General features: G+C 36.3%; 1 protein-coding gene across 3 annotated transcripts in view; it reads right to left on the bottom strand.

The window, feature by feature from the left end:
• The window catches only part of NHS (NHS actin remodeling regulator), a 449010-nt gene that overhangs the window by 128481 nt on the left and 292950 nt on the right, over window positions 1–27579 (bottom strand). The window contains exon 1 of one of the 3 annotated variants that reach the window (XM_031958935.1): window positions 12091–13782. The exons of the other annotated variants lie outside the window; for them this stretch is intronic. Within the exon in view, the coding sequence (XP_031814795.1) occupies window positions 12091–12124 (34 nt within the window). The 5' untranslated portion in view covers window positions 12125–13782. Of the gene's footprint in view, window positions 1–12090; window positions 13783–27579 lie in introns of those variants that run through there. 3 annotated transcript variants of the gene reach the window in all.

Genomic DNA, 27579 nt, shown 5'->3' on the forward strand with positions numbered 1-27579 from the left:
ATAAAAAAGAAAGAAATCATAGAGAGTTGTCTGAGACAAAAAAGTTTTTTTTCAGGATCACACAACTGACTAGACTTCCATCTCCTTGGCTTTTGTATCTCTCTCTTATCTTGATCTCCACTATGTCTATATGCTTTGAATACAGCTTCCCTATCTGGAAGTCTTACCTTACTCTGACTTCCAAATACCCGATTCAATCTTGTCCATGAACTTTTAGATCCCTTTACTGCATTGGGCCATTCCCTGAGCCCCATACCTATCCCTGTCCCTTATTCTCTATCCTCTACCCTTATTTTATACTCTCTAAACTGCTTTAGATTTTCTCAACCTCTACCCCACTGTGATGGATTTTAGGCCCTAGGAATATGGTAATCATACAACAAGCCTGCACTTATATTCTGAGTTGGTAGCCACTAGATGGCGCCAAATATGCAAATGAAAGTGCAATAAAATCCAATTATAAAAATTAAAATAAAGGAAAAAAGTTCTTGGATCCCAGGTAAAAAACTCCTGCTGCTTTCTGTTGTTGTCTGTTTAGGTTTTTTGTTTTTTGTTTTTCCAGTCATGTTTCCAACTTATATCCCAAAGAAATACTAACAAAGGACCTTTATGTGCCAAAATGTTTGTGCAGCTCTTTTTGTAGAAACTGGCTAGAAACTGGAAAATGAATGGATGCCCATCAACTGGAGAATGGTTGGGTAACATTCCAACTCTTCATGATCCCTTTTGGGGTTTTCTTAACAAAGATACTATTTCCTTCTCCAGCCCTTTTTATAGATGAGGAAATTGAGGTGAACAGGGTTAAGCAACTTGTCTGAGGTCATACAACTAGTAAGTGTCTGAAGCTAGATTTGAATTCATGAAGATGAATTTTCCTGACTCCAGGCCCAGACTTCTATCCACTTGTGCTACTTCTGTTTTTTGCAGGTGTGGATAGTCCCTCAATTCATACAGATCAAAATCCTTTTCTAACTTAAAAGAAAGTCACTGATAATTGTTGGAAAACCCATCCTTCTGTGGTTTATTTAATGATGAACATCTCTGAATTTAGCTAAGCTGGTTCTTAGATAACAGTAATAGCCTGCCATTGGATCTGTACCAAGATACTCTTTCAAAAAATTTCTTCATTGTTTATTTTTTCAGTCATGCTCCAGTGGTTCCTTCTTAGCTCTAGCCTCACTTATATACTCCTCTGTTTGACATTTAAATCAAAATCCTTCATAATCTAACCCCATCCCACCTTCCTAGTCAGGCTTCATACATATTACTCCACTCCAGTCATAGTCAGAGTTCATTCACATTGACCAGCCTGCTGTTCCTTAATCATGCTGCCATAGTAGTAGAAACATCTATTTAAACCCCTTTTTATACATGATGCCCTATTACCTTTCTCCAATGGTTTGCACTGTCTATCCCCCATATCCAAAATGACCTCCTTCTTCCTCATCATGACTTAGAATCTCTAGCTTTAAGTCTCAGATCAAATGCCATCAAATGCCACAAGGGGACTTTCTCTCTCAGGTAGACCTCTCCTCCCCTCTGCTGGTGCTGTCCATTCTAAGATTATTTTGTATATATCTTATAGATATCTATATCATAGAATATGAGACCCTAAAAGGTAGGGATTATTTTGTTTTTATCTTTGTTATTCCATATATTAGAAAGTGTGGCACAGAATAATGCTTAACAATGGGAGACTGATTGAAACTAGAATACCACTCCCAAAGACATAAATAATCTTTTAAACTATTGAGTTTGGATGCTGGCTTGATAATCTGTCAAAATGTTTTCCCCATATTACTCCCTTACTCAATAAATTCTAATGGTCTTCTAATACTTCTAGAATAAACTATAAAATTTTCTGTTTAGTATTTAAAAACTTTCACAATCTATCAAACCATCTTTCCATCTTTTTTATACATTATTCCCCTATATACACTCTACAATCTAGCCATACCAGACTAATTTGTGCCTCACACATGATGCTACGTCTTTCTTCTTCAGTGCCTTTGCACTAGCTGTTTCCTATATTTGGAACATTCTCCTCCCTCCCCTCTTTCTCTTGAATTTCCTGGTTTCTTCTATTTCTTATACTAGGAAAGTCTTTCTTATAGACAGGAAGTCCTGGCTCCTAGTGTCTAAACCCTCTTGCCTTTTCCCCTCAAAATTATCTTGTATTTATTTTCTGTATCTTCATAGATGTACATCTTGGCTCATGTGGCATACAATACAGAACTGGGTGGGGGGAGGCATCAACTTCCATTTTTGGCTTTGTATCTTTAGTATCCAACACAATATCTGGAACAGTAGGTACTTAATGGATGCTTAGTGATTTATTTGCTTGACAAACAAGAAATAAGAGAAACTAATCTTGAGGAGGATAGCCCCAAAACTCTCTCACTCTCTCTGGGACTTTGGGGGAAAAGCTTGGGAAACTCCCTCAGAGAAGCTCCCCCACCCCACCCCACCTCCAGAAACCTGTCCCAGGGAATCAAGATAAAGTGGTTTCATTCTATTATCTGGGGACTAGTTGAGTCCAGGACCACTTCTACTTAGCCTGAGCTGGAGATTGAGATTTCTATCCAACTCTGTTGAGTTGGAGATTAGTCCAGGGACACTCATTCAATTTGAAGATTCTCTATTCTGATTCCAACTCAAAACTGCTCCCAGCCCCCACTAAGAACTACCTATATAACAAGCTTCGTGATTCAGCTCAATTCCTTGCAGAGAGGCAGGAATCATGCCAAGGAACCTCTCTCTCTCTCCTTGGCAGCATTACTCCCTGTTTGTCTCTCTCCTCTTGGCATAGCTGCTACCCTCTGCCCGCTGAAAAGACATTCTCTTTTCAGCATTACTCCTTCTTTATCTCTCTCACTATTTCCCTAACAAGACCCACCCCTATTTACCCCTCTGTTGGGATTTCTCTGCTAGAAACTCTCTTTCTTTACTTCTCCGTCGGGACTCTGCCACTAAGGAAGTCAGCTTGCAAAAGCTGATTTCTCAGTTCTAATAATAAACTTCTTTTGCCAGTTTAACTTTTCAGGTTCATAAATTCATTTATGAAGGACCTATGCTGACCAGAAGGGGGTTCCCACAACTCCCTGCCCTACTCTAAAACTCATAATTTTTGGTTCCCTCACCAGGAATTTAGGGGAACCGAACCTCATCAATCTCATTACAATTTTTAAAGTCTAAAATGTTAAGGGTAAATGGCAGGGAAACAACATAATCAAGAAAAGCAGGAAATCAACTTCTTAAAGAAAAACACTCAACCTATAATTATCTTAATTCTCTTAAGTGGCCATATTACTTTCTATCCAAGACAAGTGTAGAAAAAATGCCCTGGCAATGTATCTCCCCTTCTGTTATCACTATTGGCTCTCCTGGTAAAGACCTCTGTCCTCTATTAGCCCAGAACATGTGTTTTATTGTTCATTTCAGCCAAGTCTTCAGCATACCCCTTACCTACTCTCAACAACATTCTTATTTCATAATTAAGCAGACAATTTTAACTTGCTGTTGAAAATTTCAAAAAATAAAAACTTTTTGGGTGGGCAGGGAGACTTTCTGGCTATTAATGGAGGCCATCAACAGTAAGAAAATAATCTTCTCATAGAAACAGGTTGTTGACAATACTAGATGATGACCAGTTCTGATGGATCAGGCCATCCTCAGCAACGAGATCAACCAAATCATTTCTAATGGAGCAGTAATGAACTGAGCTAGCTATGCCCAGAAAAATAACTCTGGGAGATGACTAAAAACCATTACATTAAATTCCCAATCCCTATATTTATGCACACCTGCATTTTTGATTTCCTTCACAAGCTAATTGTACAATAATTCAGAGTCTGATTCTTTTTGTACAGCAAAATAACGTTTTGGTCATGTATACTTATTGTGTATCTAATTTATATTTTAATATATTTAACATCTACTGGTCATCCTGCCATTTAGGGGAGGGGGTGTGGGGGGGTAAGAGGTGAAAAATTGGAACAAGAGGTTTGGCAGTTGTTAATGCTGTAAAGTTACCCATGTATATATCCTGTAAATAAAAGGCTATTAAATAAAAAAAAGAAAAAAAAAGAAAAAAAAAAGGGCTAGAATATTGACTCTGCTACTATGAGTTGAATCTGGCTTTCGCTCTAAAGCATCAATGATCTGACTATAAAGAAGCAACTGACTTGATGATTTCCAAGGTCCTCTTCCAACTATAAAAACCTATGATAAAAATCTATTATCTATATTTCTATCTATCTTATATGTGTGTGTGCATGTGTATTCTCAAATCTGTTTAAAATAAACTATATTTTATGAAAAAAAAAAAAAAAAAGAAACAGGTTGTTGATGGGAAAAGTCATTTACTGTGGACTGGAAAAGTAAATATAATTTACTTTTGTAAATGTGATTTCCTCTTCACTAATCCCAGAGTGTAATCAGGAAGGAATAAAGGCAACATTCCTGAACAGTTTCAATTATTTTAAGATGAGGAGACAAAAATGGTGGGGGGGGGGGGGGGGGGGGGTTGGTCACTCTTCTCTTTTCCATCTTACTTTCATTTCCAAACTCCCAAGACTTGAAAGGAATAACAGAGACAACTCACTAAGAATGGAATCTATGTACTTTTGCTCTGAATGACAAAAACCACTTAGGATCAAAGATTTAGAGAAGAAAGGAACCTTAAGACCACTTGGCCCAGACTCTACATTTTGCAAATGAGGAACTGGAGCCAAGAGAGGGAATGTGACTCATGAAGGTCATACACACAGACAGCAGCAGATTCAAGGCTCAAACTCAGGACCTCAGACTCTAAAACCAGGTCTCTTTCCATTGTATCATCTGGTTTTCCCCTCTCCTGGAATCAAACAAGATATTTCAGAAGTCTTTAAACTCATAAACAGCAATAAGACTTTTGGAACACCCTTTATAGCACTTTCCATTCATATTTTTCATTTAATTCTCAAGCTAACCCTATGAGGTAGAGAGAGGATTTCTCTCCCCCACCCCCATTATGCAAATTAAGAAGCCAAAGCTTGCCCAATGTGAAAAAGCTGGGCTACTCCATGGAAGTTCTTATCTTGGAGGATTCTGGTTTTCTGACTTCAAGTCTGCTGTTTTTCCCTTTATGTCTCGTTATTTTGTGGTTCTGGCATCCAATTCACCATTCTACTGAAACTGCTATATCAAAAATTACTAATAACTTCTTGATAGATAAATCCAATGGGCTTTTCTCAGTCCTCATCTTCTCTGCTGCTGTTAATACTGCTAATGAACTTTTCCTCTTTTAATCCATGATTCTCTTTCTCTTATCTCTCTCTAAACTTCTCAATTCCTCCTCTAAAGGAAGAATGCTTCCTGTGTCTCTGTGCTGGGTTCTCTGTCCATTTCTCTTCATTCTCTATTTGTGATTTTACTTGCTTCCATGTGTTTAATTAGCATCTATACTCCAACAATTCCCAAATCTTTATATTCAGTTCAAATTTTCCTCCTAAGTACTTGTGATATCATACTCAAACTCAACATGTCCAAAATGGAACTTGTTCTTTCTCTCTTTAACAATATCCAAATTTCCCTATATCTCTGGAGTGTATCAACATCCTTCCAGTTATCCAGCCTCATGGCTTTGTCCTTCTGGCTCATACCTAATAGTTAAGTCCTGTTAAATCTGCCTTTATAATATTTCTCATATCTACTCCATCTTTCCGCTGATCACTACCTTAGTTCATAATTTTATAACTTCTTGGCTGGAATATCAAAGTTTCCTTTTCTCAAAACAATTAACCTTCCTAAGACATAGACCATGTTACTTCACTATTCAGAAACCATCAACAGTTCCCTGTTGCATCTAGGAAAAACCACAACCTGTGCAGCCTTCTACAATTTCTTGTAGTACAAATTCATTTCTCATTATTCCCCTTCACAAATCTACTTTCCAATCAAATTGAACACTCTAGCTTGATATTCTGTAAAGTTATTTTGGCTTCTTACATTGGCCTCTGCATTCACAAAAATCACCCCATCTCCACAATGCACTCTCTCTTCATCTTCTCATAGCATTCATATATTTACTAAACATTCACTTCAGGTGCCACCTGCTCCATAAATTCTTTTCTGATCTCCCTCAACGGTTAAGATGAGCTCCCTATCTCCTTAAATAGTCCCATAATTCTTTGTTCAGTCTCTCCTTTGAACTTTAACACACGACTCAGGGAGCATGTAGTAGATCTGGAATAAGACTTGGGAAGACCTGAGTACTATCTGAGACTCTTACTAACTATATGATCTTGGGTAATTCATTTAACTTCTATCAAGCTCAGCATAGGGTCTCATAAGGTTATTGTAACAATTCACTGAGAAATGATATGCAAAATAGTTTGCAAACCTTAAAGTGTTAAATAAATACTTCTTCATTATCTTCTGCTTCTCTTGTTCTTATTCTTGCTTTTCTTCTTCTTGTTCTCATTCTTTCTTGTTTTCATTCTTTCTTCTTGTTCTCCTTTTCCTTCTTTTTATCATTCTTCTTCTCTTCCCTTATTTTAGATATAATTGTGTTCAGCCTATATCCCCATGATAATGACTATTTCAAAGAAATTTTTGTTTATTATATTGGGTAGTTTAATAAATGTATATCCTTCTTTAAAAACCACTACCTTCTCCTTCTCTTAATTTATTCTTTCTGCTTAGTTCAAGGAATAAAGCAGCTTGGAAATAGAGGTTAATCCTCTTGAGGCCAGGACTGAGATCATAAGAAATAAAGAAATAGTGAATGGAGAGGCATTTTTGTATCTATGTTTTTACCTCAGTTTCAGGACAGTTGAGCTTGTGTAACAATTTGCTATGTCTTTTCTAAAGATATACTGCTAAGAACTTCATGGCCTATCTGTTATTCTTGTAGAAATTATTAAGAAAAGCAGGTAGTCTCCAAAGGGCTGTCTATCATTGTGGCGTGCAACTCAGTTGTGCATGTGGAGGACTGCCTTGACCTAACCCCCTAAAAAACCAAACCCAAATCTACCCCCCAAACAAAAACCCAACCCCTCCCTCAAACTTGTCTTGATGAGTATAGCTTGGTATCTTTTGCCCTTTCCTTGCTCTCAACTCCTGTGCTTCAGAGATTTGGAAACCCTATTACTCCAGAGAAATTATGAGAAATTTGCTTCCTGGAAAAACTGAGGGACAGAGAACTATGGAATCTTAGAGGCTAATCTCAAGTCCCATAAAAAATTCAAATTTCTCCTTGGCAACCTTAGACTAGATGAAATTAGAAAATGTTTTGGCAGTGATACTCTCTTGGAGGAGGGATACTTACACTATGTCTTTCCATTTCCTCCCCACCCCAATCATGATTTCATTATCATAAATTCCCTCTTGGGATACTCCCTCTACCAGTGCTAATCAGATTAGTTATTGCTATGCAATGTATAGTCTTTGAGAACTGAGAGGTGAAGGGATTAGTCCAAGGTCAAAAGTCTAATATGTGTTTGAGAGTAGGATTTGAATCTTGTCTTGATCTGAGGTCAGTTCAGCCACATGACCTCTCCTTTCCCCTCCCCCCATGGAATCACTTAATCAGAATTAAAAGAAAACCTGAGAAATTATCTACTACTAATCTAATCTCTTAATTTCATAGGTTCAATGAGAGGGGAGTGAATTTGGATGATGGATTTAGAGTTTATCCACAAGAGTTGGGTGCAGAGTTGGATGTAGGATATTCAGGATACATTATTCTGGGTTATGATACCACATTATACACAGCCACTTTATTTCTGTAGGCTAGAACCATCCTTCCTATACCTGCCAGTATCACCACAGCAATACATTAGGATTTAAGCATCTAGGAGCCTGCAGGTGTATAATACCAGGTCTATCAGTCATTTTCCATTTTTATTAAAAGTCTTACTTTGATTACTTTTAACTTTGGCCTAATTTCTTTCAAAATTCCAGACCTTTACTAATTTATGTGATCAATTTCAGTGGTGGGAGGTCTAACTATCAGTGTGGAGTCTCTGAATTATCGAAGTGTAGGGACCTGAATGGTGAAAAGGGAAGAGAAAAAAAAGAAAGGATTTTTGAAAATGCATGTTATCTACCCATTTATTTCCATTCAACAAACTAATGGCTTTCCTCCAAGGATCATATATAAAATTCTGTTTTGCAGAACACACACATGTATAATATACATTTCCCTTCCTCTTACTGGCATTATATGTATGTATGCATACATATATGCATGTGCAAACACATACACAGAATTATAACAAAAATTCAAATGATTGTTCTATGGTTTTAATTCTGCTCAAAAAAAAAAAAAAAAACCCTTCTAAGACACAAGATTAAGAGATGTTGAAGAAGAGAATGATTATTTTGCTAATGTAATGAAAAAAAACAAAACAAGATCACATAAACCCATAACATTTTCTTTTTTTTTATCTTTTGATTTTGTTTCACTATGTTTTATTTATTATTTTTAATTACAAGATATATGCATGAGTAATTTTTCAGCATTGAACCTTCTGTTCCAACTTTTCCCCTCCTTCTCCCCATCCCCTCCCCCAGAGGGCAGGTAGACCAATACATGTTAATATGACCCATAATATTTTCATAATAAAACCTGGCCCAATAAAATTTGTATTGAGGCAGAAAGCAAGCAGTCATTTCTCCTGCAGCTTTTATTGGCTAAAAGCAAAATCTCTGCCAAGTCCTATTCTGAAGCATTTTTGATTAAGGGACTGGTTTCTCCACCTCTCCTTTTAACTGTGTTGTATGGAGTTGGCAGGAGCATAGTGACCTCACGTACAGATGAATGCCAAGGGATTTTTTTTTTTACTTGCACAAACCAAACCTCATAATCTAAGAAGTTGAACTGTCTAAGCTGTCCCATCCCAGGAAGTTTGTAATGCCCCGTGCAATAGCTAGGTACAAAGAAGGGGCCCCTAAGGGCTTATTAATATCAGTCTATTGCAAGCCAGGCACAATGATAATTGCTGGAGATACAGAGGTACAAACAGTCCCTGCCCTCAAGAAGCTAACATTCTAAAGCCTTCTCTGTCTCCCTCCTTAGTTGGTACTTAATCAATCTCTCCCCACTTCCATGTCAGTGCATCAACCACCTATATCAGATAGAGTTAAACTTGTAATTAGACTTTTCCCTTTCTGCCTACAAACATATTCATGGTTTCCCCATTCTCAAAAAACTCTAATTTGATCTGCTTATCCCTGACAGCATGAAGTCATTGTAATATGAATCAGACAAATGCTTAATTGAAATTAAAAAAAAAAAAATGCCTTGAACTTCTGAAGTATAAGCAAATTCAGGGTCACTGATCAGAGGTGACAGAATTGAATGACTAATTGGAGAAAATGTGTTTTATGGACCAGGTCAGCTAGAACTGGACATGTCTGAAACAACTCAGCAATAATAACAACACTTTTCTCCTCTTTTTCATCTCACATTTCCAGCTGTCTAACATATCTCCAAATGGATGTCCTATAGACATCTTAAACTCACATGAGCAAAACTGAATTCATTGGGTTCAGATGAAATCATATGAATGCCAAATGTCCCCTCTTCTCAACTTATCCACAGTTCAAATTTAGGCCTCAACTTCAACCCAAACAGTACAAATCCAATCAACTGTCAAATCCTATAACTACTACTTTGCCAGTGTCAATGTCCTATGTATTTGGAACTTTTCTCCTCTGAACTACTATTCTACAACTATTCTAATGCAAGTCCTCAAAACTTAGTGCCTGTACTATTGCTTTAGTTTGCTGGTTTGACTCCCTTCCTCATCTCTCTCCACTCCAGCATATTCTCCACTATCAAAGTGATCTTTGAAAGTACTAGTTGCAGGGGCAGCTAGGTGGTGCAGTGAATAGAGCACAAGCCCTGAAGTCAGGAGGATCTGAGTTCAAATTTGATCTCAGATACTTAACACTTCCTAGCTATGTAACTTTAGGCAAGTCATTTAATCCCAATTGCCACAGCAAAAAATAAGAAAGTACTAGTTGGACCTAGTCATCCTCTCCCATTCGACAAACTCCAGGGGCTTCTGATGAATTCAATGATCAAATATAAATTCCTCTGTTTGCTTTTTAAAGCCCCTTACAACCTAATAGCCCTTCCTAGTTTTCCAATTATCTCATACCTTACTATTCTCCATCTATTTTATAATCCAATGACACTATTCTTCCATACATATAAATATAAGTTCACATATAAACATATATATATATATATATATATATATAAAATTATTCTATAGATATTTGTATTTATCAGTCCTTTCTCTGGATACAAGATAGCATATTTCTTCATATATCCTTTATAGTTAATGTGGGTATTTATAATGGACAAAATAGCTTATTTGCTTAGTTATTCCTAAAACAATATTGTGTTTACTGCATCTGTTTCCTTGGTTCTGCTCATTTTGCTCTTCTTTATTCCATGCAAATCTTTCCATGTTTTTCTAAAATCATTGTAGTCATTATTTCTTATAGGACTCTAGTGTTTCATCATAATTCTATACCATAAATTGTGCAGCCATTACCCAATTGAAAGGCAATTTCCAGTTCTCTGCTATCACAAAGAGAGCTGCTATAAACATTTTAGAACATACAGGTTTTTTTTTTTTTCCTTTTCCCCTAATTATTATTAGAAATGGATCAAGAAGAAGTATTGCTGGGTAGTTTAATAAATTTGGGCACAATTCCAGATTCCTCTCCAAAATGGTTGGATCAATTCACAATTCTACCAACAATGAATGTGTCCCAATATTTCCACATTCTCTCCAACACTTGTCACTTTCCTTTCTATCATTTCAGCCAGTTTTGAGAGATGTAAAATGATACCTCAAGGTTAATCTGCATATCTCTAATGATTTAGAACATTTTTTTCATATTCCTGTAAATTGTTTTGATTTCTTCATTAAACATTTGCCTATTCATATCCTTTGACCATTTATCAATTGGGGAATGACTTGTATTCTCATATGTTTAACAAAATTCCTTATAAATTTTAGATATGAGACTTTTATATGATAAACTATAAATTCCTCCCCCCCCATCCCCAGTTTTCTGTTTCCCTTCTGATCTTGGCTACTAGCTGTGTAAGCTGGGTAATTATTTAGCTTTCTTAGCTTTAGCGTCCTCATTTATAAAATAATGGGGTTGTGTTTAATGACCCCTAAGATTTCTTCCATTTCTAAATCTATGATTCTAAATTATATGGTATGGATAGTAAGCATTACAGAAACTCAGGAAAGGAAGAGCAGTGGGGTGAGAATGATCAAGCAAGATTGATAGGATTTAGATAGGAAAATAAAGCATATATATCCAGATAAAAGGTAACAGGAATTATTGAAAGCATGGGACTTGAAATGAGCATGGAGTATTGATGAGCTAGTAAGGAAACTAATCTGATAGTAGTAGGGAGTAACATATTGAGAAGAAGAGAAAAATAAAATGGAGTAGATATGATGAGAACAGATCACAGATGGCCTTGAAAGTCAGATAGAGTTTGGCTATAACCTTGAAGTCCAGGATGCTTAAGATTTGGTCCAAGGGAAATATTCATATGGTAATATTCACAGTCTTTGTTTTGTATCAGATGTTTTCCATAGGCTCTTATGTAGTCTAGACAGATTGTATTAGAGATAGGCTGGCTTCCACTAAAGGACTGAAAATACTGAATCTACCCCTATAGACTTACCCATGGACACTGAAATGAGAATAAGAAGAGGGGGGAAAAATAGAGCTTCCCTCTCTGTCTGCACAGTATGAAAGAAAAGTCAAAAAGAGAACAGACACATTTTAACAATTCATTAAGTAAGTGAGAGTGAAGTGACCTGCTGTCCTCAAAGTCAAAAATGTTCTTTTACAGAATAACAGGGTCCCCACTGAAAGATGGGGACAGCTTCCTTCCTCAAATTATTCTGGTTCAAGAGGCCTCTTTCTTTGGAGAACAAAAAAAGAGCCAGACAAGTTTCAGTAAAGAAAATAGCCAGAATCAAAGTATGTTTCCTCCTCCCCACTCCCTCCTTCTGCCACTCAAATCTAGATTAGCCCAGAAATGCGGCTAAACTCAAATACCTGCATTCTTCAGGATGCAACATCCCAGAGACATGGTTGAACACCCTGCTTGCCTTCTTAAGAATGTAGCCTATAGTAGCCAGCGGACTTTTTCCTCTTTATCCAGAGAAATCACTGAGTCTCAGAGATATGTGAAAGCTGAGCTGTCTAAATTAGCAGGAATGGTAGGGGGTTGCAAGGTCAGCAAGGGTAACCTTCAGGAAATGTAGATCATATAAATGGGGATAGAACATCTGCACAGCCTCTAGAACTCCCCTACTAGATCTGTAGATGGTCTAGCCCAAATGCTTGGCCCGTCTAATCTTTTCACAATCCAGTAGAATGGCAAATCAGGAGTGGTGAGCTGTAATTCCACTGCTTTTACACTCCCAGCACAGGAAACTTTTTAACACATTCCTTTCCTGTCCCTATCTCCCGAGATTTGGGGGTACTATCATCCCAGACATGCATTTATTAAAGACTTGTTATATGCCAATCACTGAGCTAATTCCTTAGAGAATTGTCCAAAGACAGATGAATCTGGGTTCAGTTTCTGGACAGCAGGATCAGAAAATATAAAAGACTATCAGAATCCCTCCAGCCAAGACAGTCCAACATAAAATGCAAACTGTCAAATTGTTTGAATAAACAAATAACTGAGGCTCCACTGACTACCTAAGTTTCACCCCCATCCATCTAGCCCAGGCACAGCTGGCTGACTTTAGATGTGGATAAATGATTTGCAAAATCTAGTCTAGGGCTATTTAACCAGGCAATAAAAGTCTGAAGCGTAACAGAATTTTAACTTGCATTATTCCAGGTTTCTATACTATAGTAAAAGTAATTTTGTTTTCCCAAAGATTTGTATCATACGAGATCCCAATGGTACTGAAAATGAGGATTTGTAGGGTGAATGTGATTTGGTCATCTTAAAAAACAAAAAACAAAAACATTTTACAAACATTTACTAAGCAGCCTCTTGAGCCTCCTCAAAAACTCTGTGGCCATGAAATGTAGCTAGTAAAGCAAAATACCATAGAGACTTGAAGTTTTCACTTTCTTATCTCCTCAACCTATATAAAGTCAAACTGCTCTTTACATTGCCTTTTTGGTTTCAGCAAGTAGAATTGGATGGGCATAAAATGAAAGAGAACAGACCAAGGATGTTGAGGAGGTGAGGAATGTAACAAGAACAGAGGGAAAAGAACTCTTTAAAATAGGATTCTTGATCTGGATCTGTAAACTTATGTCTTCAATATTTTTATAGCTTTTTTAATATGAGGTCTATATTGTGGGGAGTTATGGGTGTGACACTCCCACAATCTGGAAAATTCATGTAAAAATTTTGACCTTCCATTTGTATCAAAAAAGAAGTCTTCCTTCTCCTTTATTTTGACATTCTACAATACTCTACATATATTTTATGCATTTCTGAATTTACAAATCTTTTCTTTGTCATCTGCTGGAATTTGTGTGTCATCTGCAACTTTCACACAACTCACAAAAAAATTCCCATTTAATTTCTTATGCCAACCCAGGATATATTGAAGCTGTGATGGTGAAATTTGTGATGTGGAAGAAATAATTCCCGTTTCCTTTGTAAGCCTAGGTCAAGTCAACAAACATTATAATCCTATGCATTTTGTTGTTATTCAGTTGTCTGATTGTGCGATTCCATTCGGAGTTTTCTTGACAAAGACACTGGACAGGTTTGCCATTTTCTCACTTTACAGATGAGGAACCTGAAGCAAACAGGTTCTTGCCCAGGGTCACACAGGCTGGATTTGAACTCAGACACTCTTGACTTCAGTCCAGGTATTCTATCCACTGTGTCACCTAGCTGTCCCGTATAAAAATTTATTTTATTTTATGCTTTTAAAAATATTACTCTAGAAGTTCATAGACCACCCGCCCACCAAAAAGATCTAGGAAAGGGTGTGTTGGAGGAAGGAAAAGAGAAATGTACTCAATAAATACTTTGGGATTTAATTTACGATATTTACATTTTCTATGTTATACTTTCTTAAATCTGGACAATCAATCAGTAAATATTTGCTAAATACCTTTCATGAGCCAGGCACTATGCTAAGCATTGGAATACAAAGAGAGGCAAAAGATGGTCTCTTGCCCTCAAGGAGTTTACAATCTAAAGAGGTAATAAATAAATATAAACAAACAAGATAGGAGTACAGGATAAATAGGAAATAATTAATAGAGAGGACAGTAGAATTAAGAGGTATATAGGAAATAGGTATATAGGAAAGCTTTCTGAAGAGATGGCATTTCAACTGGGACTTACAGGAAGTCAGAAAATCAGTAGGCAGAGCACAGAAATAGAGAGAACTCCAATCATAAGTGACAAAGAAAATACTGAGAAGCAGAGATGGAAAGTCCTGTTGATGGAACAGCCAAGAGTCACTGGATATGTCAGGCCATAAGGTATAAAAAGACTGCAAAACTTAGGAGGGGATTAGGTTACAAAGAGCTTTGAATGCCAAGCAGAGGGTGATGGGGAAGCCATTTGAATTTATCAAGTAAGGCGGGGAGGGGAAGAGAAAGGGGAGAGGAAGGGGGTGTCAATTGATGCAAACATCAATTATTTAGTCAAGTCACTTTAGCAAAAGTTACTCTGATGGCTGAATGGAGTGGAGAAAGACAGAAGTATTTAATTTAAGCTGAGATTTCTTTTGCTGAATTCCAAAGAGTAAATGATCACAGTAAATACAAATTTAAAAGTTCCAGTGAGCTGACAAAGTCCACGACAGAGAAAAAAGTTAAGAACATTCTCTTTAAAAGAAAGATTTGGGGATTATCTTCCATTTACAATGAATAGATCTCTTGTGTACAATTTTTTTTTGTTTGTTTGTATTTTGCAATTTGTTTCCCCCATTACAATGTAAGCTCCTTGAGGAACGGACTAAGCATTTATTCAAATATTGATAATGATATGATGGCATATATTTTTGTGTTTTCTTCTAAAATAAAAATATACAATCATTTATATAGTGCTTTGAGATTTGCACAATACAAAAATATCATCTCATGTCATCATCATATCAACCCTGAGAGGTAGATGCAGTTATTACAGATTTTACAGATTAGGAAATTGAGGCAAGTGAATTACCTAGGCACGGAGCTTTTAAGTACCTGAGGCTGCATTTGAACTTGGGTATTCCCAACTCCAGGTTCAGGACTTTATTCATTCACCTAGCTGACTAATCACAATACAGCTGATTGCTTCTTCAGGCTCCATTATTAACATTTTTGTTCTTGTCAGTGCATCCTTTTTTTTTTTCCTTTTTTTTTTAACATTCATTTTGAATTAAAAAAAAGTTTTTCCATGTACACAACACAACACAAAAAGAGGATTCATATGAAATCATGAATCTCCATTTCATTTTGTTTACATTTTTTTTGAAAAACAATTAAATGAAAACTACACATCCTTTTCAAAACTACCCTAGTTTTTTATATTTCCTTCCAAGTTTTCTTTTGTTCTCTTCTCTGAGCTTTTTAGTTTAATTTTTTTCCTCCATCCCTTCCCACTCTACACTAAAGACAATACTTTGTAGGACTCATGATTTGAGTATTTTTAATATTCAAAATAACTTAGTCATTCAACAGTTGTTGTTACCAGTTATAATATTTTCTTGGTTCTGGTTATTTTATTCTTCATTATTTCATACATGTCTTTCATGTTTTTGCCTAAAATCAATTAGTTCATTTTTTACAGCACAGTAGTATTCCATCACATTCATGTACCACAACTTGTTCGGCCATTATTCAGTTTCCAATTCTTTGTTACCACAAAGAGTACTGCTAAAAATATTTTAGAACATTTAAGTTATTTTCCTTTCCCCTGATCATTAACACTTTCTAATAACACATTTTAAAGCAAATGCCAAAATGCACATCTTAATTTCAGAAAAAGGGAAGCATAGCTGAGGTTGTTTAATGCAGACAACCCAAGACAACAGAAGGCTGTAATAGAAGCAGTAAATAGCCTTGAAGAATGTGACCTACATAGAAACTTCAGCCTTGCAAACATCAGTAACTGGAATCAGCAGCTTATACACCCATGGTTATTTCTTAAAATACTTGTAATTGAACACTTCCGGCTTGCCCTTCCCTTTTCCCTTCAGTGAAGTCTGGGCAAAACTTCAGGAGAAAAAAGGGAGAAAAGGGCCAGAAACAAAAGGGAAGCAAAGAGAGAGAAAGAGAAACAGGGGAATTAGTAAGAGAGGGCAAGATAACACCAGAGAGAAACAAGATACCTTTTAATGAGGATTTATTTAGGCAGGGATTTTAAAAACTTTTTAATGGAAAGGAAGCTAGAATAATATAAAAGTCATCTTCTGATTCCCAGACTAGCCCCAAACAATATTAACTTTCAGAATTAGTGGTGTGAGCAACCTCTCATAAAAATAACTTCGCAAATGGAAGAAAATGGTGCCTTTGTTTTATTTTCTATAGGAAGCAATAATCATTTTTAAAAGGGTTAAACTCTTTCCAAGTCCTATTTTTCCCTTCTAATGACCCCAAACTGAAAAGGAAAAATATTTGCACTTAGTGTTCAGCAAACCACAGTGAATTAATTTTTGCTGTTCATGGCAAGGCTACTATTTATTTGCCCAGAATCAAACCAGATGTTGGGAAAAACTGTAGGCTTCATGTTATAAAGAACTAGCCTTTCACCTTTGCAGATGAATCAAGCGCAACTGGGCTAGGTTACCAACAAAAAGAAGTTAGATCATTACAGCATCATTTCTACCTCCCTAGTGGCTTGTTCAGGCCAAAGCCCAGTCAGTCCAGAAGAAAGTGACCACTGTACTGAGAATGGGGAAAGGGACTGACAAGGTTCTCCTGAAACAGAAAAGCATTACTTGTTGGTGATATCTCTTGGACACCCACTTGGTGAGTGGTTGTCTCCACATAGCAGCTATATTTCACACACCTGGGGATAAGGTGAGGAGCTCACTCAAGCTATTAATTTCCTTGGAAAACTTCTCTGATGTTTTAGGCTGTCTTACAAATTACAAATGTCTTAGGCTGTCTTGATACAAATGTACAAACCTAGTCACAATATCCATTATATAAATGAGCTGAACATGCCAGACAGGGGTACATAGGTAGAGCTGGCCTGGTTGTGAAGAGGGGCAAGAGAAGGGATGGAAATACATGCAATCTTCTCCTTATTTGAATGAGATGGGGATATCAATAGTATATATTTCAAGAAAGACAAGGGTCTTTCTTGAAAGACCAAGGATTTCTGAAGGTATGCAGTGAAAGAAAGAAGTTGAAGTATTACCAACTTCAATCTCTCATGGCTAAGAGATTTTGTTTCTTTTGTTTTGTTTTGTTTTTTGAAGAAATTTAGGATTTTAAATACACTGAAATAAATTAATTTCAATGCCAAAATAACAATTTTTAGATACTTTCTGTAAGTCTTAATCAGAATTATATGTTCATTCCTTCTCAATCAGGTCTGCTCTTAGATGATTATATTTAGTATTTTGTTCTTTATCATTATTTTCCCCAGTTACATATAAAAATTTGTTTTGGTTATATATGTACATTCATTTTTTACAAATTTTCAAATGAATCATGTTGGGAGTGAAAAATCAGAACAAAAGGGAAAAACTAATGAGAAAGAAAAAAAAATGGGAGAAACAAAAAGTGAACACAGAATATATTGATTTACATTGTCTCCATAATTCTGTTTCTATATGCAGATAGTGCAGATCAATTGAGAAGATCAAGGAAGATTGGACACTTGTATTTAAGTATCTGAAAAGCTGTTAATGTAAGAGAGGGATTGAGTTTATTCTGTTTAGAACCCAGAGGATAGAACTAGAAATAACAGGAGAAAATTACAGAGAGGCAAATCTGGGCTTGATAAAAGAAAAAACTTCCAAAGATGAGACCTGTCCTAAAGTAGTCTTAGGAGGAAGTAGTTTTCTTAATACTGGTTGTAACTAAAGCCTGGATGACTTGAGTTCCTTTTGAATTTACAGATTTTAGCAACCTAATCTTGGACAAGCCATTTTCACCTTTTAAGCCTCAAATGAGAGGGGTTAATATATTTCAGGAAAATTGATGATGAAGCATGCTACTCTTTCTCTTACTGAAGGGTGATGGGTGAAATTTGTCAAATGAGACTTTCTTTGGACACTGATGGGATTTGTTTTGTTTGACATCATTATTATTATTTTTTAATAATTATAACTTTTTATTGACAGAGCCCATGCCTGGGTAATTTTTTACATTATCCCTTGCACTTACTTCTGTTCTGACTTTTCCCCTCTCTCCCTTCACCCCCTCCCCCAGATGGCAAGCAGTCCTATACATGTTAAATATGTGTTTGACATCATTATTATAAAGCTTTTGATTTTCTTCCCTAAATGAGGGGAGACAGTGCTAGGAAGAGAAAAATGAATAATTTATTTAATAATCTAACTAATTGAAAAAAATAAATTGAGAAGATTGGATCGCTAAGGTCTCTATTCCCAATCTTCTATGATTCCAAAGAGGACCAGCAACAGAATATGATGTAAGTCATTTGTTTAAGTTATGGCTTACAGGTAGGGAATCTGACTTTTATAGACATCAAAATCTTGGATTCTTTCTCAGATAAAGGGACATTAAAAAGTTTAATCTACATATGTTCCAGGAATGTTTTAGTTTTTAGGATCAATGTTAGATTCTCTATAAATAATTGGAAATAAGCCAGCATTGCTACTTGCTGGCCAATTAAGTCAGCAACTCCATATAATCCCTTGAGTTTGGGAAACAGATATTCCAGCCACACTAAAGGGGTAAGGACATGTATGAGGCTCCCATATTTCCAGCTGCATATTGGAAGGAATCATGGGATCAAGCAATCTACTTGCCTTTGTAAACCATGCAAAGACCTCTCCCTCTCTTGTCCCTTGAGAAATGGAGAAGCGGGCATCATTCTTCTTGATGATTCCTAAGTAGGCCAAATCACTTTGGAGGGTGGCCAAAAGTTAATTTAATATTCACCACTGATCTATTTTATTCCACTAGTGTTTTGGGGAATAAAAAACCCTTAAGTGAAAGACTTTTCCTTGATTTGTCTGAGTAGCACTGTGACTGCTGTCCCTGTGTAGCAAAGGCTGCTGAACAGGCAGGCCTAAATGATTTATTCAGAGCTGTTGTTACCCTCTTGTTTCATCAGCATATTGCTGCAGAAACTTGCTGGCTGCTATTCCATTGTGTTCAACAGCATATGTGAATATGTCTGAAAAATTTAAGGAGCAGCTGTGCCAAGCCTGGAGCAGCAACACCATCTCCCCGTTCACAAACACTGATACACAATACTCCCCACCTTTGCATTGATTTAAGAGAGATCTTATTCAACACATCACTCACTAAACCATCTGAAACTGTGACAGGACCAAAGATAATACCTCCAGTATTCCTCCCTTGATTGTTTATCAGGGATTTGGGATCAGCTAACTGGAGATTATGCAGTTGAACAAGCAGTACCAAATCCCAGTACTGTCACCAATCTCTGCTCCCAGCCCCTTTATTCCAAGTTGGCTTTTTGAATACAAGAAGAATGAAAACCCAGGAAGTTACAGGAGCAGTGTGTGGACAGGAGCAGTGAAAGAGAGCTGGAGAAAAGAAAGTAGAATTTTTTTTTTTAAAGAATATTAGAATCATCTCAAAAAAATTTCCCTCCAAAAATTGAAAGCATTTTAGTTGCATGCCAGAAAAACATATACATGGCTCCATCCTTCCTGTAGCACTCTATACTTCATTTGAATTAGGACACATGGATTTTCCTCCCTTAAGTTCTTTGTTCTATTCACTACCCCTTTCATTAACATAGAAATACCTGGAAGTCCCAGGAATCTCAATTAAATTCCCCAATAACCCACAGCTCCTCTAGCTTTACAGAAAAAAAAAGTAATGATTTCTAACAATGTCTTCCCAAAGATCTTCAGCACCTTTGTGAAAAAAAGCAAGACAATGCATTTTTTCCCCTTTTCAAAAGTTTAGGTTCATCTTCACACACATCATCTTAAGTTTAAAACATCTGCCATTCTGCAGAATGGGGTCATCAAGACCCTACTCAATAAATACTAAATGTCATCTTAGCAAGATGCTCTGAACCACAACTAGCGATTGTGGCTGCAGGGGTAAGAATGACAAAACATATCTTGGACAAGAAGCATGAAAGGCACATTCACATCAACTTTTAAGAGCAAATTCAGTTTGGTTGGACTGAAAAGCTGAGGAAAAGGACCTTGGACCTTAGGACACAAACTCTACTGGAAAAGAACCCAGTATACTGTTATGCCACAGTTCTGTTTCCATAATTATCCTGACCCAGTCCTGACCCAGTTTCCCTGCTTCTCAGTCCTGCAAAACCTCCCCTCCCTCTTTATGAGAATATTTGATAAGGATAAAAGATCTTATGTTTTAGGATATCAGAATGCCTCTCCCCATCCCAAGCTATGGGAATGTCAGATACCATCTTATCAAGATGACTCTCCCCATGTCCCGGGTGCCTCCCCCTGATTATGTCATCTCATCTCCAGTGGCTCACCCCACCCTGTCAGAGTCCAGTTCCCACTCTCAGCACCTTGACTCTGCCCCCACCTCAGTCTACCTCGAGTCTGAACCACGTGTGTGTATATATGTCATTGAGAACTCACATTGTTTCCTGGATTCTTGGAGACGATAGTCTCATTCAGCCCTGGGACCAAACCATGGATCCATCTGGTCCCAGTATATCACTCCATTTAATAAATTATTAAATACTCTCTAATCTCTATCTTGCTCACTTCCTCCAGCATTACATATTGCCCTGTAAAAGGGGGGGGGGGGGGAAAGCAGAGGAAATATAAAGACAAAGCTAATCCAGCGAAGATCTCACCAAGCATATTTGTGGTGTCATTTTTCAGTCATGCTTGACTCTTCATAACCCCATTTGGGGTTTTCTTGGCAGAGATACTAGAATAGTTAGCAATGTTCTTGTCCTGTTCATTTTATAGATGAGGAAACAAGATTTAAGTGAGTTGCCTAGAACTATTAAGTATCTGAGGTCACATCTGAACTCAGGAAGATGAGTCTTCCAGGACAGGTGTTCCAACTATTATGTAACCTTGCTACCCAAGTGTGTGTCCAGTTCCTGCAAAATCAAGTCATCTAGTGATTTCTGATTTTCACTAACTTTTCTTGACTGTTCTTGGCTTCTATGTGTTGGAGGAATTAAAGGGTTGTCGCTGTATTCTAAATTTTGGCCCTTTGAAGCCAAGTCCCATTTGTTCCTCCCTAATCATTTCTCTCAAGGTGCTTTAAGATATGAATTAGAGAATAAGTCTAGGTAACTAGATGAAATTGTGGATAGAGAACTAGACCTAGAATAAGAAGAGTTCAAATCTGGTCTCAAACATTTACTAACTGTTGACCCTGGACAAATTCACTTAACCCTGTGTTTGCCTCAGCTTCCTCATCTGTAAAATGAGCTGGAAAAGGAAATAACAAATTACTCTAGTATCTTTGCCAAAAACAAAAAAACCCAAATGGGGTCACAAAGAGTGGAACACAACTAAAACTACTTAACAATAACAACAACAACAACAAAAGAGTAGAGACCTAGAAAAATGAAATATATGTACTTGTGGTTCCAAAGATTAGATATCATTCTTCCTACAATGAACTGTCTTAAGCCTGGGCAGGTGATTCTAATTCACTGATAAAGTCATAACAAACCTAAAAATGAAATTCTAAAATCCCCACTATGAATAGTTCTCTGATGCTGGTTTTGCAAGCACTATTTTCATGGGAAAGGATGTAATATATACTTCTTAAGAAGGACAGGAACAAGTGGGATAAAACTTCCCTTGTAAAGTGCAAGAGTTTAACATTCATAGTACATTCTTCTCAGGTCAGAAAAAATCAATTAACTTCTCTGAGACTTAGTTTACTCATCAATAAAATAAAGGAAGGGAATGTGCTAGATAATTCCTGAGATCCCTTTCAGATCTAAAGTAAGATTTTATGTCCTTATCAGCAATCACTTTTAGATCTAAAGTAAGATTTTACGGCCTCATCAGCAATCACAAAGGTACCAAAACCATAATAACAAGCCAAATATTGAATATTTTTGAAGGTGAATCTTTTATAAGATATTAATTCACCCTATGAAAAATTATGGATTAAAGATGTCAGTTTACCTGTTCTGACCCTTTTCTGCCCATTCCATTCATATGCTTGTGCATTCATCATCTTTAACCTTACTTCTTTTTTGTTTAAACCTACTGTCACATTCTTTATTCATACTGAGATAGAAATAAGTGATTGAATAGTAGCTAAAATCATTGCAGATCTGGAATCAGGAAGACTCATCTTTGTGAATTCAAATCTGACCTTAGATACTTATTATTTGTGTGACCCTGGACAACTCACTTACCCCTGTTTGCCTCAGTTTCTTCATCTTTAAAATGAGATAGAGAAGGAAATGGCAAACAACTCCAGCATCTTTGCCAAGAAAACCCCAAATGGGGTCACAAAGAGTAGACATGACTGAAACAATTGAAAAATGAGAAAAATGTCATCCCCTACTCTTTTCCCATTCTAAGGGTGTATTTTCATTTTCAGCAGGGATTGATACCTAAACTTAACGGTGAAGCTCTGGCTATAGAGTTTGAAGAATTAACCAACCAGCCAACAAGTCACTTAAACTTTTTGTATATTAATTTTTTCAACTATAAAATAAGGGGGTAGCCAAAAACGTTGCCTTTAGTTCTAGATCTAAGATCTATGATTTTAATCACACCTTTTCCTCATTTGAATAACAAAAAGAATATTATTGTTCACATTGGAATTATCCTCATGGCTCACTTTTATGAAGCATTTTAAGTATTTTTTTAATAACAATCCTAAGAACCAAGTACCTGCATTTAATACTACTTGATATGGCACATTAATGCTTACTGAGGGGTCCTAAGAATATAAGATTATAGATGTTGATCTGGAAGAGACCTAGATTTATCAAACAACTAGAATATATTTTTAAAATTTTTTGTTTTATTTTTTAATAGTATTTTATTTTTCTAAATACATGCAAAGATAGTTTTCAACATTTACCTTTGTGAAACCTCCTGTTGCAAATTTTTTCTCCCTCTCCTCCCCCACTCCCTAAGATAGGAATGCAATTCTTTTAAACATATTTCCATAGTCATCATGCTGCGCAAGAAAAATCAGATCAAAAAGAAAAACAAACAAACAACAAAAGGTGAAAATACTATGCTTTGATCCACATTCAGTCTCAGAAGTTCTTTCTCTGGATGCAGATGGCTCTTTCCATTGTAAGTCTTTTGGAATTTCCTTGCACCAGATTTTTGAGAAATGCCAAGTCCATCACAGATGATTATTATGTAATCTTGTTATTATGTACAATATTCTCTTGGTTCTGGTAACTTCACTTAGCATCAGCTCCTCAAAAGTCTTTTATATAACTTCTTGTGCTAGGAATCACTGGTAACATGCCATAGCTATACCCAATATATGTCTTTATATTGTTCTCCAGGTTTTTAATCCTTCAAAATTTATAATGTTCTATAAATCATAGTCATACAGCACCTCAAAGAGATCATTAATATTAAAGATATAGACTTTGTAGATCTGTGAGAAATAGGGGTTCATTAAAAATTCTGCATTAATTGTTCAAATATCATTCAACCCAATCTTTTCTTCCAATTCATAATCCAATTAGAATACTTTTTTTTTATTATAGCTTTTTATTGACCGAACACATGAATGGATAATTTTTACAACCTTGTCCCTTGCACTAACTTCTATTCTGACTTTTCCCTTCCCTCCCTCCATCCCCTCTCCTAGATGACAGGCAGTCTCATACATGTTAAACATGTTAAAGTATATCTTAGATACGATGTATGTGTGCAGATCTGTACAATTCTCTTGTTGCACAAGAACAATCAGATTCAGAAGGTAAAAATAATCTGGGGGAAAAAAACAAAAATGCAAGTAGTCCACCTTCATTTTCCAATGTTCCTTCTTTGGGTATAACTGATTCTATCCATCATTGATCAATTGGAACTGACTTGGATCTTCTCTTTGTTGAAGAAATCCACTTCCATCAGAATACATCCTCATACAGTATTGTTGTTGAAATAAATAATGATCTCCTGGTTCTGCTCATTTCACTCAGCATCAGTTCATGTAAGTCTCTCCAAGCCTCTCTGTATTCATCTTGCTGGTCATTTCTTTCTTTTTTTTTTTTTTTTCTCATTTGTTTTGTTTTGTTTTGTTTTTTAATAATTATAACTTTTTATTGACAGAACCCATGCCTGGGTAATTTTTTACAACATTATCCCTTGCACTCACTTCTGTTCTGATTTTTCCCCTCCCTCCTTCCACCCCCTCCCCTAGATGGCAAGCAATCCTATACATGTTAAATATGTTACAGTATATCCTAGATACAATATATGTGTGCAGGACCGAACGGTTCTCTTGTTGCACAGGAAGAATTGGATTCAGAAGGTAAAAATAACCCAGGAAGAAAAATAAAAATGCAAACAGTTTACATTCATTTCCCAGTGTTCTTTCTTTGGGTGTAGCTGCTTCTGTCCATCATTGATCAATTGAAACTGAGTTAGATCTTCTCTTTACCAAAGAAATCCACTTCCATCAGAATACATCCTCATACAGTATCGTTGTTGAAATATATAATGATCTCCTGGTTCTGCTCATTTCACTCAGCATCAGTTCATGTAAGTCTCTCCAACCCTCTCTTTATTCATCCTGCTGGTCATTTCTTACAGAACAATAATATTCCATAACATTCATATACCACAATTTACCCAACCATTCTCCAAGATGAGCATCCATTCAATTTCCAGTTTCTAGCCATTACAAAAAGGGCTGCCACAAACATTCTGGCACATAGAGGTCCCTTTCCTTTTTTTAATACCTCTTTGGGGTATAAGCCCAGTATGCACAGTTTGATAACTTTTTGAGTATAATTCCAAATTGCTCTTCAGAATGGTTGGATCTGTTCACAACTCTACCAACAATGCATCAGTGTCCCAGTTTTCCCACATCCCCTCCAACATTAGTCATTATTGTTTCCTGTCATTCTAGCCAATCTGACAGGTGTGTAGTGGTATCTCAGAGTTGTCTTAATTTGCATTTCTCTGATTAATAATGATTTGGAACACTCTTTCATATGAATAAAAAGTTTCAATTTCATCATCTGAAAATTGTCTGCTCGTATCCTTTGACCATTTATCAATTGGAGAATGGCTTGATTTCTTATAAATTAGAGTCAATTCTCTATATATTTTGAAAACGAGGCCTTTATCAGAACCTTTAACTGTAAAAATGTTTTCCCAGTTTATTGCTTCCCTTCTAGTCTAATCTAATCTAATTTAAACAACTAGAATTTATTCAACATAGATACTATATATAGCTAGATGACAGTGAATAGAATACCAGGACTGAAGTCAGGAAGACTTATCTTTCTGAGTTCAAACCTGGCCTCAGAAACTCACTAAGTATGTGACCCTGGGCAAGCCACTTAACCACATTTGCCTCAGTTTTTTATCTGTAAAAGGAGCAGGAGAAGGAAATGACAAATTACTCTAATATCTTTGCCAAGAATATCACAAATAGGATCTTAAAAAGAATTGGGCACACTTGAAAACAAGCAACAACTCTCTGTACCAGACATTGTACTAGGCTTAATTTGGGGGATATAAATATAGAAAGGGAAAATACTTAATCCTTAAGGAGCTTATATTCTAATAGGAAAGACACAAAGAAGGGAATAAGATTTATGTGGTCCCTACTATCTGACAGCATTGTGCTAAGCACTTTACAACTCTTATCTTATTTGATCCTAAACCCACTGAGGTAAATGCTATTATTCTCCTCATTTTAGAGAGAAGGAAACTGAGGCAAACAGAGATTAAATGACATGACAAGGTTAATAACTGTGAAGTGTATGAATCCAGGTCTTTCTGAGTCTGAGCCCAGAGCTCCGTTTACTGTGCCTTATACAACATGTGTATATACTATATCAGAATATATACAAAATGATTGTCAAATATTTTTGGCAAGGCAGGTATTAAAGACTCAATGTAGAAGAGATCTGAGGTTTTGTAACCCCTCTATTTTGCAGATAATAAACCAAGACCCAAAGAGAGAAAGAGACTTGCCATATTGACACAATTAGTAAGCAACCAAACTGGGATTTGAACCATCACTGCCAAGGACACTCTAAAACTATGAACTACCAATCTATTGTTTATGAGGAAAGTTTCTACAACAGTATTTTTCCACTTTAATGAAATAACAGATCCAATTTTAAAAAATGAGAAAGACAAGTTTACAAAGACCTTTATAATATATTTTAATTCTCACTGTGACCCTGGGATGCAGCTATTCCAAGTATTATTATTACTATTTGATAAAAGAGGAAACTGAGGCTGAAAGATAAAATGATTTATCCATCGTCACACAGCTAATAAGAGTCAGGGAACAAAGTCAAATAATTTGGGGTGTGGGTAATGTTAGTGGTAGTGAACTAGACCATTAAGGTCTCTTCCAAGTTTAAATTCTCTGATTCTTTTGTTTTTCATATAGCAGTCATTTCTAGATATTACCTCAAATTTATATTACCAGGCTATTACCTTAAATCCTCTTCTCTGTGCTCAGAATTGGGCCCTTCCTTGTAACAAAGCAAAAGACTTAGGCAAAAACAATTAATACAGAGACTACATCTAACAGTGTATGCTTACAGAAACTGCTCCCACAGTTCCTTGCCTAACAGCAATGAGTTTGGAAATAATTTGTTATCTCTTTTCTGGGACATTTTCACCTCAGGTATTCAGAGTTCACCTTTTTTTTTTAAAGCAGTCTTTTCATTTATTTTATAGCATTGTATATATTGTCTGCTTTTACTTTGTCTGAATTCATATAATCTTGCATGTATGTTTTAAATTGATCAAGGTATCCACGAGAGATGATTCTGAGGGAAGGGCACAGCTTTATCAAACCCTAATAAGTACACAAGTTACCATAATTGCCTATGGTTTTGCTTCATTCCTGTTGAAGATATTGACTATATTTTAAAAATATTTTGTGTACAGTAACCATCAAGCATTAATGACTTTTTTGAAACCAAGCACTTAGCTGAAAGGGTATGGCAATTAGGATTCACCAAGGACCCCAAGAATGCTGGGTCCTGACATTTGACACATAATTTAGTAGACTTATTTTAAATTACAGTGCTAACCTTCACACAGGTGCTGATTAATGAGTATTAAGTTGGTTAGTTTGGATCCCACAGATAAAGAAACTCCAGAAGAGTTTAGATGCAATGACATCATCCTCTCACAAATATGCAGGATTTTTGCAGGGGTCTAGCTTTACAAGAGTGGATAGTATTGAATGAAATGTCTGACTAAAAGCTTTACTTGAGAAGGTTGTGATGGGAATTTATTGAGAGAGATA

The sequence above is a fragment of the Sarcophilus harrisii genome, chromosome 3 (genome assembly GCF_902635505.1).
Source record: "Sarcophilus harrisii chromosome 3, mSarHar1.11, whole genome shotgun sequence".
Lineage (NCBI taxonomy): Eukaryota > Metazoa > Chordata > Mammalia > Dasyuromorphia > Dasyuridae > Sarcophilus > Sarcophilus harrisii.